Source organism: Gobius niger (genome assembly GCF_951799975.1).
Source record: "Gobius niger genome assembly, chromosome: 2".
Lineage (NCBI taxonomy): Eukaryota > Metazoa > Chordata > Actinopteri > Gobiiformes > Gobiidae > Gobius > Gobius niger.
In genome coordinates, this window is record NC_136853.1 from 19,743,553 (window position 1) to 19,758,660 (window position 15,108).

The 15,108-nt window shown below is 40.7% G+C and overlaps 1 protein-coding gene across 1 annotated transcript in view; it reads right to left on the bottom strand.

The window, feature by feature from the left end:
- Positions 1–15,108, bottom strand: part of astn2 (astrotactin 2) — a 294,590-nt gene that overhangs the window by 66,133 nt on the left and 213,349 nt on the right. The window contains exons 12-13 of the mRNA XM_079580868.1: positions 11,695–11,861; positions 9,638–9,826 (exon numbers count right to left, since the gene is read on the bottom strand). Coding sequence (XP_079436994.1) covers positions 9,638–9,826; positions 11,695–11,861 — 356 coding nt within the window. The remainder of the gene's footprint in view (positions 1–9,637; positions 9,827–11,694; positions 11,862–15,108) is intronic.

Here is a 15,108-nt window from a genome sequence, read left to right on the forward strand (position 1 = left end):
ATTAAACTATTTTAAGAATACTATACAAAAACAACAGGTTGTCCATTATTTCACTGGACAGTTCTTGACTCTCAATCCAACAATTTTTGTCGTTGTTGATTTAAAATCCATTTTACAAATTATAATTGCACAAAGTTATCTAACACTGGTGCCCCACACAAGGTGGTCCCAGGTTCAGTTTCCTAACCCGTGTTTAACAAACATATGTGTGAATCCTCCACTGCAAATTCTACCTCAACAGCTTGAATCATGCACTACAGTCATAGTGGAAGGTTGGGTCAAATGGACATTATTAATAAGACAGTTCTACATAGATTATTATTTTATTTTTAAGTTAAGTTAAGTTATACTTCATTCATCTCTGTAGAGAAATTTGTTCTCTGCATTTGACCCAACCCTCAATGTATAATTTAGCGTTTTTATGAACTTTAGGCACAAGGATTTTACTTGTTGAAATGTACAAGTGTGTGTGACTAACTGATGCTATCAGTGAAATGTATTTTGCCGTTTGTCCAACATTCCTTGCACTCTCAAACCACCATCGCCAAAACACAGAATTTCCAGTGCACTTCCAGTGATAACAGCACTGATAAGAGTCTACTGACAGAATAAGGCTACAGCAGAAACTCATTCAATCATCACTCACTCACATGGATGCTGTAAATATTGTTCTGGGGTCTTGTGGGTGGGCTGGGTGGTAGGAGGAGGCCGGTGGTTGAATCATGGATTATCAATATATGTATATAGGAATGTGAGTGTGTTCTTTCTTCGTATATGTTGAGTACAACACTTGTATGAAATATGCATCTGTGTGTTTTTTTCCTCTAAGGAATTATTATTGCCTTCCCGTGTCTCTGCTGGTACACAAAGTAGTCAACCACAAGCCCTGGGGTCCATCTGAAACCAGTAAATTGGTTAGAGGTCTAAAGCCAAACCGGATGTGCGTCACTGTCCGCCATGACAAGAAGCCTTCGAATAGTGACGTCAGTTAGGAAGGAGGTAGGAGAAGTTAGCCTGGCATCCAGAATCTTTAGATATTATACACGGGGATATCAGTCTGGGCCAGGCCCGCCTTAATGTACCCATAGGCCCCGGAGCTTAAACAGAATTGCAGACCCCCACCCCCCTCAGTGCAAACCCTAACCTCAAACCTAACCCTAAGTAAATGACCAATAACACATCAGCAGTAGGTGAGTTTTGTGATTCATAATTCTGTTTGAATATTAATGCAAAACTGCTAATAACACCACTGACTACTCTTTGCTAATTGGTTTACTCCACTTCCTGTTTGCCTGCGTGTGTTACGCTGTAGAAATAAAGTTGATGCAGGGTCTTACCAGACTCACACGCGGTGTGGTACAGCAGTGAGTCTGGAATTTTCCAGGCTTATGAGAAGGAGCCGCAATGCTAACTATCATACCTCCTTTAGCATAGGGACCTCTGGTGGTTCCTTACCAATGAATAGGAGCTACATATTTGCCATCCCATAAGCCACCGCGCTGCCAATCCACCCACCCCTGCCCTCAAGTGATTCTTCATGCGCAACCACTGTTGATGGACAAGCGCACATTTAATAATAATAATCCAAAAAAATATTCCCGATAATGACCAGCGTTCTATACATTCTCCCGCTTATTATACGGCCATTTGCCAACTGAACACACACAACATAAACTTTGTACACTTTTATGAAGGTCGAAAGGTTTATTTAATGACTTCCGCGACAAATAGTTCCCAAAAGTTTGCGCGTTGCTCGGCAACGTTTTGCTAGGTTAGAAGCAGCAAGGCTAGTAGCTAGCCTAGCTACTTAGTTGAAGGCGCAGTTGGGGAGGAGGAATGGTGGTGAATCTATGGGTAAGTTGAAAATCCGACTCACGCTAACTTCACGAGCAATTCCCCCAATATGAAAGCACTGTGTGTTAATGACATCACTGTGTGTTTATGACATCACTGTGTGTTAATGACCTCACTGTGTGTTAATGACCTCACTGTGTGTTTATGACAACACTGTGTGTTAATGACATCACTGTGTGTTAATGACATCACTGTGTGTTAATGACCTCACTGTGTGTTTATGAAATCACTGTGTGTTAATGACCTCACTGTGTGTTTATGACATCACTGTGTGTTAATGACCTCACTGTGTGTTAATGACATCACTGTGTGTTAATGACCTCACTGTGTGTTTATGACATCACTGTGTGTTAATGACCTCACTGTGTGTTTATGACCTCACTGTGTGTTAATGACCTCACTGTGTGTTAATGACCTCACTGTGTGTTAATGACATCACTGTGTGTTTATGACATCACTGTGTGTTAATGACCTCACTGTGTGTTAATGACCTCACTGTGTGTTTATGACCTCACTGTGTGTTAATGACCTCACTGTGTGTTAATGACCTCACTGTGTGTTAATGACATCACTGTGTGTTAATGACATCACTGTGTGTTAATGACATCACTGTGTGTCAATGACCTCACTGTGTGTTAATGACATCACTGTGTGTTAATGACCTTACTGTGTGTTAATGACATCACTGTGTGTTAATGACCTCACTGTGTGTTAATGACCTCACTGTGTGTTAATGACCTCACTGTGTGTTAATGACATCACTGTGTGTTAATGACATCACTGTGTATTAATGACATCACTGTGTGTTAATGACATCACTGTGTATTAATGACATCACTGTGTGTTTATGACCTCACTGTGTGTTTATGACCTCACTGTGTGTTAATGACATCACTGTGTGTTAATGACCTCACTGTGTGTTTATGACATCACTGTGTGTTAATGACATCACTATGTGTTAATGACATCACTGTGTGTTAATGACATCACTGTGTGGTAATTACCTCACTGTGTGTTTATGACCTCACTGTGTTAATGACATCACTGTGTGTTAATGACCTCACTGTGTGTTAATGACCTCACTGTGTGTTAATGACCTCACTGTGTGTTAATGACCTCACTGTGTGTTTATGACATCACTGTGTGTTAATGACATCACTATGTGTTAATGACATCACTATGTGTTAATGACATCACTATGTGTTTATGACATCACTGTGTGTTAATGACATCACTGTGTGTTTATGACCTCACTGTGTGTTTATGACCTCACTGTGTTAATGACATCACTGTGTGTTAATGACCTCACTGTGTGTTAATGACCTCACTGTGTGTTAATGACATCACTGTGTGTTAATGACCTCACTGTGTGTTTATGACCTCACTGTGTGTTAATGACCTCACTGTGTGTTACTGACCTCACTGTGTGTTTATGACCTCACTGTGTGTTAATGACCTCACTGTGTGTTAATGACCTCACTGTGTGTTTATGACATCACTGTGTATTAATGACATCACTGTGTATTAATGACATCACTGTGTGTTAATGACATCACTGTGTGTTTATGACCTCACTGTGTGTTTATGACATCACTGTGTATTAATGACATCACTGTGTGTTAATGACATCACTGTGTGTTTATGACCTCACTGTGTGTTTATGACCTCACTGTGTGTTAATGACCTCACTGTGTGTTACTGACCTCACTGTGTGTTTATGACCTCACTGTGTGTTAATGACCTCACTGTGTGTTAATGACCTCACTGTGTGTTTATGACATCACTGTGTATTAATGACATCACTGTGTATTAATGACATCACTGTGTGTTAATGACATCACTGTGTGTTTATGACCTCACTGTGTGTTTATGACCTCACTGTGTGTTAATGACCTCACTGTGTGTTACTGACCTCACTGTGTGTTTATGACCTCACTGTGTGTTAATGACCTCACTGTGTGTTAATGACCTCACTGTGTGTTTATGACATCACTGTGTATTAATGACATCACTGTGTATTAATGACATCACTGTGTGTTTATGACATCACTGTGTGTTTATGACCTCACTGTGTGTTAAAGGGGCTGGAAGCAAGTTGGCCATTTTATACTCACTACTGCCACCTCAGGCCATATGTGTAACTGCACCTTCTATATTAAGCTCGTGCATGACGGCAATTCGGGCCGAAGTGACACATTTTTGAGTGACCGTACAGGATTTTAGAGGCAGTTGTGGTGAACAGGTCTGAGCTCATTCTACACATTAGGACATGGCTGGAACATGTAGGGCGAGGAAAATACTTAATTTTAACATTTTTAAACTCCTTATAGTCCCTTTAATGACATCACTGTGTATTAATGACATCACTGTGTGTTTATGACCTCACTGTGTGTTAATGACATCACTGTGTATTAATGACATCACTGTGTGTTAATGATATCACTGTGTATTAATGACATCACTGTGTGTTTATGACCTCACTGTGTGTTAATGACATCACTGTGTGTTAATGACATCACTGTGTATTAATGACATCACTGTGTGTTTATGACCTCACTGTGTATTAATGACATCACTGTGTGTTAATGACATCACTGTGTATTAATGACATCACTGTGTGTTTATGACCTCACTGTGTGTTAATGACATCACTGTGTATTAATGACATCACTGTGTATTAATGACATCACTGTGTGTTTATGACCTCACTGTGTATTAATGACATCACTGTGTGTTAATGACATCACTGTGTGTTAATGACATCACTGTGTATTAATGACATCACTGTGTGTTTATGACCTCACTGTGTGTTAATGACATCACTGTGTATTAATGACATCACTGTGTATTAATGACATCACTGTGTGTTTATGACCTCACTGTGTGTTAATGACCTCACTGTGCGTTAATGACATCACTGTGTGTTAATGACATCACTGTGTGTTAATGACCTCACTGTGTGTTTATGACATTACTGTGTATTAATGACATCACTGTGTGTTTATGACCTCACTGTGTGTTAATGACCTCACTGTGTGTTAATGACATCACTGTGTGTTAATGACATCACTGTGTATTAATGACATCACTGTGTGTTTATGAAATCACTGTGTGTTAATGACCTCACTGTGTGTTAATGACATCACTGTGTGTTAATGACATCACTGTGTGTTAATGACATCACTGTGTGTTAATGACCTCACTGAGGAATGCAATCTAAATGGCTTCTGCATTATCATTGAATGTTTTCTAAATGTGATTATGACATGACACTATTTTAAAGCATATCTTGAGTCTACCCTTTCATTCTTTGCACAAAGAGGAAAAATATGACGTGACCCACAATGAGGTCAAAGTTAGAGTTGTTGTTTGAAAGTCGTCTAATGCATTTCGTTCATTACATTGAATCTATATCACCTACACATTTCATACTTTGTAATTTTAGGCCCAATAAATGTTGACACAGCTAATACATTTTTGCATTACGTATTGATTATTATGCATGGAGTATCGTGCTGCACAGTGTTAATAGAAAATTGACTAAAAAATGAGTTTGAATTTCTAATGCATGCTTGTGCGACTTCAGTGTGTATGATCATGGTGTAAAACAAATGGTAAGTTAAATTGCAGTGACTCACAGTCATTTGTTGTTTCAATGAGCAAGAGCAAATCCCCCCCATTTTTCAATATCAGAGCCACTGCCATTGCAGTCAGCTACTCAGAAGAACCATTTGAGGGATTTCAAACTGGAGACAGTCATTTAGACATTCAATGTCATATAAGTATGCACCTCTTCATACACGTCTTAGGAAATAGCAAAAATGCTTGACGCTTAGCTCTGCACATCATTTATTTTTGGAAAGCGAGCTCAGACTATCCTCATCAACCTTGAGCAGCTTAACCCTTCACCTGAGCAGTCTGCAGAGATGGCTCATGGCTACTCATTAAGCGTGAAGATGTGGTTGTGTAATGTTTGTGGATGGTGCGCTCCAGTGAAGCCGGCGTGCACACCAAGGACATAATTACACCAGCTTATCAGACGCATGGAAATTATGTTGTCTGTGTTTATGCCTATGAGCCGCGTGTGCTGCCATTTTCACAAATGATTCTGTCTGAGTATTACCTTTTCTCTATGGAGGTAGCAAGATCAGCTAAGATAAGGCTTTATTGATCTCACAATGGAGAAATGCACGAGTAATGAGGTAAAATAGTACAAAACAATGCATTACTGTTCAAAATAAACATCGCCATGATAATGAAGTACAACACAAAACAGTTGGAACGCTCTTTCTGGTCTCTGCATAGATCTCCATGGTTACACATACATTCCATCAAAAAAAAAACACCAACCAGAAACCCTAAAAAACAGTTGATCCTGGCGAGGTCACCGTGATGGAAAGCAAAGGCACCGTGAAAACTTTGCAAACCGACCTCGTTATGACAGGTTGAAGGTGGGTTTTGAAGCTACACTATAGTTTATTATTATTAAGGAGATCAACTGCAAATTAGGCTTTGCGAGGAGAGGTGAGTGTTTCACAAACCTCTCAGAGCGAACGATTGGTGCGCTACACTGATTTCTGGAATAAGTGCCAAGAATGCCCTTTTATAACGAACGCATGCAGCAAACAGTGTGGCGCCTAAGTGGATGCAACATTTAACGAAGTTTGCGGTGAGAGCTGATTCTGTCGTTTCAGAGAGATATCGGTGAAGCTCAGCTGACTGCGCATAAGGTCTATAAAATCATTCTAATCCACCAGTAAATATTATTAGTCGTATTCTTTTGTGGTAAGAACTGCAAGATGTCCCTGTCTGAAAAGATTTGGAGTGAGCTATGGCCTTGCACTTTGGTAGATTACAGTCTTGAGAAAGTGCCTCCGTTGAAGAAAATCTCTCCATAATTGCCATTGTCTGCTTTGTGTTATTTAAGGTGAAATGTGTTGACATAAGAAAACTATATGACTTTCAATAAAGCCTGGAAAAAGAATAGACTTACGCTGGCTGTCTTGTCGGATAAAAATGTAAAAAAGGTAACACTCGCCCCCTGATAATGAGGACTGCCAGACAGCGTTTTGTCCCCCTGGATCATGTTTTGTTTGCCTAATATGTCTCGGGGTGAGCGAGTTGTTTGACTAGAGTAAATCTGTTCCCTGCAGAGCTTTAGCCTATATGGGAAAATCCTTCTCCTAGCCTTACTTTGATGTAACAGGGTGAATGACTGGAGTCAGAGGGAGCACTGTTCTCTGCATCGCCCTGGAGCAAACGGATCAACACAGTCTGCTAGATTGAACTGAACCGCCTCAAATAAGTGTGATGTGCTAAAAGGTGTGCATAGAAAATACAGCTCAAATCTTTCTCTTTTCCTAAGGTACAAATACTCTATTCAACATTATGTAGGCACTTAAATGCATTTTCAGCTGAGTAAGTCTTTGCTAGAACAAGGCAGGACATGGACAGTGTTTAACTCACAGTGGGAGAAATACTTCGTAGTTTGTCCTGCAACATTTTAATAAGATGTGCGAGGCTGCTCGGGTGTCTCTCTTGGGCATGTTCAGATGAAAAGAGTGAGGCTTTTTTACTTTCCCCTCACACAAATGGACTCCAGTAAAATCCACCACACTGGTAACTGAAATCACTTTAGCTTCAGGCCTTGGATACACTGAGGTGATCGGAGAGGATGCACATGAATATTACCCGAACATGAAGTTAAAATGTTGGAAATGGATAAAAGCTTATATTTTTAGCAAAAGGAAAACAGATGGCTATTACTCACGAGCAATTATGCAATTTGTGGTTAAAAGCCTACAGTGTATTATTACGTACAGCAGCTGTGGCAGACTATGTTAACTCAAACAAGCAACACCTCAAGAGCACATTAAGAACACTTGACAAACATTATAACCACCCATTCTCTGCAGCTTTATTTTCTGGCCTGAGACCTGGGGCGGACAGACCTGCATGCCCTGTAACCTCTTCTTGTAATTTACATTTAGCAAGAATAGGCATATAAAGAGGGGGAAAAAAAGCAAAAGCAAAAAATACAAACAAAAGAACGCGTAATACTTATTTTAATGCACCTCACACAAACTCAGGAATAAACATGGGATCATTTATGCCTGGCACGTTGTGGATTTGTATGTTTTTACATGTTCTTATTCCTAAAAGCAAACTTAAGTGCCCTCCTGAGATGAATGAAGTTTCCTGAATCTGAAAGGCAAAATTCAGAATGGGGAGGGGCCTGCAGGGCACTGGGTTGACCATGTCTGAGTGTCAGCAGGAAACAATATATTTATTCATCATGTGTATGCCAGTCAGTCATACACATAACAAACACAGCCAGCCATTGTTAATCACTGCTTGAAAAAAAAATAATCCCTTGAGTTCAGTAGCTTAATAGAGGTGGGTACGAAACTAAGGCAGTGGCCTGAACCGGCGACCAGAGGGGAGTGGGCTGTGCTGACTGTGCAGTGGGCGTGTGTGTGATGTCTGTGGCGATCTGTTGCCCTTTAGATCTGACTCTGTTATTGTAAATACCCATTAGTGATCCCACCCGCGGGTTTATTCCCACACGTCCTCGTCACCTTTGTAGTAACGTACTTCATACTTTCTACACACTGTCTGCATAAAAGCTCAGAAGTATCTCTGATCCACATACTACACACACATTTCATTCAAACACATCGTGGATATACTGTATTTTCCATGTTTTAATGACTAGACTTACAGACCCAAGAGGTGTAATGAACCGTTTTTTTCCATGTCCGCGAGCTACTACTTTTCAATTCATATCTGAAGGAAGCCGACAAAGGCATAAGCAAAGATTACACAGCATGATGCTAGCGCTGGGTTAAATCGGTAGAAAATTTCAGTGTAATAGGTTTATAGAATATCAACATAGAGTTGGCCAAAGTCATGATGGGAAATTTCACATGCAACATCAAGCAAGTGTAAAAGCTACAACTGTGCCAACCAGTTATCGGTGTCTGTTTCCTATGAACATTCTCCACTCGCGCATAGATAGGTTCTTATTATAGATTACTGGTGCATTCCTCCACAGTGCGGCACTTATCACTGAAAGCCAGGTCTGACAGTTTAGCAGGGACAGCTATGGGATCAGTCCAATCCCCGCTGAACTGCCACGCTCCCCCGGTTCCCTATTCACTCTGCGCACTCTCATATTTCCGCATGTAAAGAATACATACACGCGCTCGCAGTGCAAAACCCCACCGCTGCACCACTGATCCTCCGAGAGGCTCAGCTGTGAACCACTGCATTTCAATACATCCCACAACAGCAAACTGATAAAAGGCAGCCCAAACTACTGTTGACAGAAGGTGTTGGTAGAGAGAAGTGCAAACAGTTAAGGAAAGGAGAAAAAAAAAAGTCCCACCTGAGACGTGTACAGGAAAGTGTCGGAGAAAGCAGTGAAAACAACTTTAAAGTTTGATATTGAAGGTAGCAACACATTTAAATCAGGGTCCACATGCTTAAGGTGTATCATTATATTATTACTTATGCAAATTTCCTTTTCTTCTATGCCTGTTTGTGCAAAGTAATAAGAGTGACAATGCATTTCTTTTTTTCCTTCCTTGTTTCAACAGCAAATATGCTTGTTTGTGTTTTAATCTAAGCTCAAATGTAGTTCGTATTCGCTCTTCATTTTTTCAACACGCTCTCTCTTTCAGGAATGTGGATCGCATGAAGTCAAGTTGTCTAAAATTTAAAAAAAAACCCGTCCAAACTTTGTCACCCTCGGAAAGAAAAGTGGGAGTGCGTGCTAGTTTACCGGAAGGTCATCTGAAAGATCTGTCCCTGGTTGACTTGTTGCGTTTTGTTGTTGTATCCGTGCAGAATCTCTCCGAACAGGGTGTCATTGAAGTGGACATCCTGCCGTGGGCACTTGACTCCTTCACAGTTGTCTGACTGCAGCACACACGAGCGCCCGTCCACTGACAATTTGTATTCCTGCACGCACCTGAGAGACGGACACAGACACTCAATCTAATGTACACAGTGACGGCCCGGCAAAGCTCTTAATGCTTAAGGTTAAAGGGAGAAAAATGTGGAGGAGACGCTATACGGAGACAGCATGGGGTTGCTACAATGGAGAGTGCACACAATCTGGACAAGCTGTAGTTTTAGTATACGATTGCGCTCCAACGTTTACATACCCGGGCAGGATTTCATCGTTGGCCTTGTTGACAACTAAAAAGTGCACCATACCAACTGTGAAATATGGGGGTGGTTCGCTGATGCCACTGGCTCCAGCAGAATAAAGTGAAGGTCATGTTAGTGTCCATCTCAGTCTCCCGACCTCAATATCACTGAATCACTGTGGGGAGAGCTCAACCGTGCAGTTCATGCAAGACAGCCCGGGAACTTATAGGAACTGGAGGCTTTTTGTCAAGAAGGAATGGGCCGCTTTACCCTCAGGATAAATAAAGAACCTCATCAACAACTGCCACAAAAGACTCCAAGCTGTTGTTGAAGTTAAAGGGGGCGGTGTCAATTTGATGCTTTCATTTTTCATTATGATTTAAATAGGCCATCGTTTTTAAATACTGAGATATGTTCTTGCCTGAGCTTAGACGAGTTGATGTGTATCTGTCTGGTCTTTATGCGTGCTCTCAGTCACGTAAACAGGGCACAGACGGTGTTAGCTTGTTGCCTCTCCTCTTCTGATCTATGGATCCAAACGGAGGTGAAGTTAGAAGCGACCAAGCTCTTCCACGTTTTCCCTATTTAAATACGGTTAGGAGCCTGTACACAATCCAAGTATAGCCACGCAAAAAAGGGGAACTATATTGCAAGGCCAAGTAATATTACTAGGCCTTGCAATATAGTAGCATAGGCGTAGTCGTTCCCGTTTTTATCCACTTAGAAAATGTTTATTTTGCGTGACTATACTTGGATTGTGTACAGGCTCATGTAACCGTATTTAAATAGGGGAAACGTGGAAGAGCTTCTAACTTCACCTCCGTTTGAATCCATAGATGAAAAGAGGAGAGGCTAAATGCTAATGCCGTCTGTGCTCTGTTTACATGACTGAGTGAACGCGTAAAGACCAGACAGATGCACATCAACTCACAAAGTTAAGGTAAGAACATATCTCAGTATGCAAAAATGATGGCGTATTCCTTAAAAAAATAAAATAAACTCAGTTGTTTGACCATATATGGCTTCACACACAACCACAAACTATGAATGAAGAAAAAAAAAGGTTTTGTGTTATCTTTCATATTCTTTGAAAAATAGTTTAAAAAAAAAGATTCTGCCAGGGAATGTAAACCTTTGAGCCCAACTGTATATACAGTACAAAAGTCTATTATGAATATATCAGTTTCCTTTTACCACTGAACTGTCCAATATGTCCAATATGTCCAATATGTCCTGAACTGACCATTCTTTTTAGTTTAATTTGATTTTATTCATCTCCTGGGATTACGAATCTCTTCCCCAGAGGAGAACCTATTGTACGTTTAGTGCAGGGAAACCGAAGCATCCGGGGGAAACCTACACAGGCACTGAACTCGAGACCTTCTTGCTGTGAAGCATGCTTGCTTTGTTAAACTATATTGTTCAGGATGGACATTTTTCATGTAAATCGAATAAGACTGAACTATAATAAATCCAAAATACTGTGTCTTCTCACAGTTACCAAAAGTGCAAATGCAAACGTGTCCTGACCTTAATCATTCTGGCTTAACATTTGCATACAAATAGGTTATTACAGTTATATCCTGTGGTCTGTGGCTATCTCCAGAATGAAACATCACGTTTCATTTCCATTCTGCGTGATAGCGGAAGCACCTTTTTACTCTATGGCCAGTGATTTATTCTCACCCGCAAAACATGAGCACGTTGCTGGAACTGGGGTCAACCTCCAGGGGCACGAGCTGTTGGAGACACAGCTGTTCGCAGCCGCCGTTGAAGCCGTCAGTGCAGTCTATGCCCCGGGAGTAGTCATAGCAACCGGACCCATCCTTCATTGGCCTCAGCCCCTCAGGACACTGAAAAGAAGAGAGAGAGAGAAGAGAGGGGAACCAGATCAGGAGCAGAGGTCAGTCAGCGCATTTTAATCAAGATCAGACAGCACTTAGGAGCAAGACAGATATCAATAAGGCAGAGAGGGGACAAAAGGTGGGCCTGTTGGAAAAGGGAATGGGAGAGGAGAGAGAATGTATGGCAGTGGCTCTCAAACTACAGTATTGCACAGGGACCAGTGACGATACGCAGGTCACTTGTGTTTTCTCTGCTGAAGTTGATAAGGCCTGGTTCAAGGGAAGCAAGTTGTGGTTTAGTTAATATTTGGATAATAAGGCTTCAACATTTTGGTCCTAATGGTTTTGTGATACACTTATTGTCTGTTGATAATGGCAAGTTCAGAGCGAGATGATTTCTCCTTTAAATCAAAGACTGCTATTTCTTTTCATATTTCAAAGTGTAAATTTAGTTTTATTGTTTTCAGAACAAACAAGTCAGATTTTATTCTGAACCAGACTGACTTAAAATACTGCATTCATTTATTTCTCTTATTCGTCTAATTTGGAGGAATTTGTTAATATAATGAGGACAACAGTTAAAAGCTCAGCACTTGTGCATGTAATTGTACTTGACAAAATTAATGACTCACTGTTAATAATCAAACTGTCATAAATCTCCATAAACAAAAGATTTTAGCAAAAACAAAGAGCAAAAATATCTCAGTCCCAGTTGAAGTGTTAAATTCAATGTAATGTTGAGGCAAGAACAATGTTTTTATGAACAAATTCATGAACAATATAATGTTAGTTGTGCAAAGTTAAAATGCTTTGAGGAAAAGCTAAATAAATAAGGTCAAGTATGTTTTACAAAAATACAAACTGAAATTTCGTTTCACATTTTATCAAGAGCCCAAAAAAAGGGGAATTAGCACAATTTCTTAAAGGAACAGGCCACTGTTCTTCCATACTGAGATATGTTCTTACCTGAGCTTAGACGAGTTGATGTGTACCTGTCTGGTCTTTGTGCCCGTGGAAGAGCTTGGTCGCTTCAAACTTCAACCCCCGTTTGGAGCTATAGGAATGTGCTGGGAGAGGCCAAATGCTAACAACATCTTTGGTCACGCACAACGACTAGACAGGTACGCATTAACTTGAATTACTGAGTTACAAACACATCTGCAAGAAAAAGCGTTTTTGGCCACAGAATCACTAAAGTTCTCAGAACCAGCGTTTACTTTCAGTCTATGACCCAGAGCTCAGCCACTGACACAACACAGCAGAGAATATCACCTCATTTAAAGATCAGGCCGTGATTATGTATATGCTAAGATGCTTGGCCATCGTCTTATTACCCTTAAAGAACCTGTACTTGAGTTTGGTTTCTTCACACATTGAAAGAGGGATTGAATAAAGATTAAACCAAACTCATTCACTCACTAAACTAAAACACATTTTATTCTGCAATTACAAAATAATCGGATACAGAGCCTTTAAGTAAACATAAAAAAATAAAAAATAAAGGATTTTTTCTGAATTTTAGAATTATTTATTATTTACTATTGTGTAACTCTTACCAATTCTTGCCATGGCCCAAGGCTGTTGGAACCCAGGGTGCTGTGGGCGCTACAGCACCCCCTGATGGAAGTTTATGCATAACAGGCCATATAAAATAAATAGGAAATAAGCAAAGACATAGTGTTTTGGGGTCTCTCAGCACCCCTAGCCAAAATATCTTCCCACCACCCTGCCATTGAAATTCTGCGGAAACATCTTCTGCTATCCTGTATTAGGACTAGTGTGAAGCTCCATCCACCAGGTAAACAAGTGTTTTGATTAGAGACCATCAGTAGAAAGAAAACAACAAAAGGACAGTTAAAAAGAACTGACAGGTTGTTGCCATGGCGTTACCATTGTCGCCATTACCATATTAACTTGAACTACATTAGCACTTTACCCACATTTGTTGGGATAATAAAGCGACATCAAGTAAGTTTAAAACAACCCATGCCGCTGTTACATTTTCAAAAGCATACCACAAAAAGTATAGCGTAAAAAAATTGTATACATCTTATCTAAAAAAAAAATATCCCTGACCATATATCAGAGTTGATTGTGTGAAGACTGGCTTATGTGTTGAAAAACATAAGCAATGGGTAAAAGGAGAAACAGGGCATGCAGGTTGGGTGCAGACAAGCCCCGGCTATCCACGACGGAACTGTATTGATTTCAATAGCCCACACTTATTGGTGTTAATGTGCTTCATTTGTCATTACGCAATAACTGTACAAAAAGAAAGAGGCAACGCTTCAGATTCGGCGGTACAGATGATAAATTATAGGTGCAACACGCCCACAAACAGTTATATGCATATTTTCCAGCTTGCACTCTGTATTTAGCACCATGACTCCCAAGGACTCGCTAACGTCCCTACTATACTGACTCATACATACAGCCCTATATGTGCATGTCAACTGCACCTTCTGCTGACCCCCTCTAAATGTTCATTTCCCACAGAAAACAAGAACACTTGTTTAATCTCCCATAAGGACCACTGACATGGAGTGAAAGAGGATGAATGTGCACTAAATACCAGCTTGCCTTCCTAAGTTCCATCACCAGACCGTCCCATGTGTTCCTCCATCTTCAGAGAGGGGGCTCAGATCTCGTTTACTGGATCTGAATGAAATGCTAAATCGAGCAGTAGAGAGAGATTGGAGTCATTCATCACACCGAGGGAGCGGGCTGTGGGAATAGCTGTCGGTAATTCACCATTGTCATGCATTCTCTGCTCCAATGGAACGACTGGGGTGAGCCGCAAGCCCGGTTTGCAAACCACACTGTGTCTAAAAAGAAGCCTCTCTCAAGACACATGAAAAAAAACAGGGGGGGTAGAAACCTCTCTGAAGACACATGAATGAATTTCCTTCTACTCATCCGAGGTGGTAATTCAACAAAGCCAAACCTGTCCCTTAGATCAGGGGTTCCCAAACTTTTGTTGGCTGGGACCCCCATTGTACAAAGTTATTGTACAATGTCTGCTATTCTTATGCTACTTTAGGGCGGAAATTACACTATATACCACCAAAGGTCACCCCTATTGTGCAGGACTGTGCTCACCCTCTGAAAGGAGAGTTCAAGGGGGTCTAAACGCAGCCGACGGAGAGTCATGTAATCGCCACAGGAAAGGATGGCACCTCCACAACATTTATTTAAATTAATCTAAATAAAACGCCTTTCGTAAAGTCCACTATCCTAAAGGTTAAGATTAGGGTTA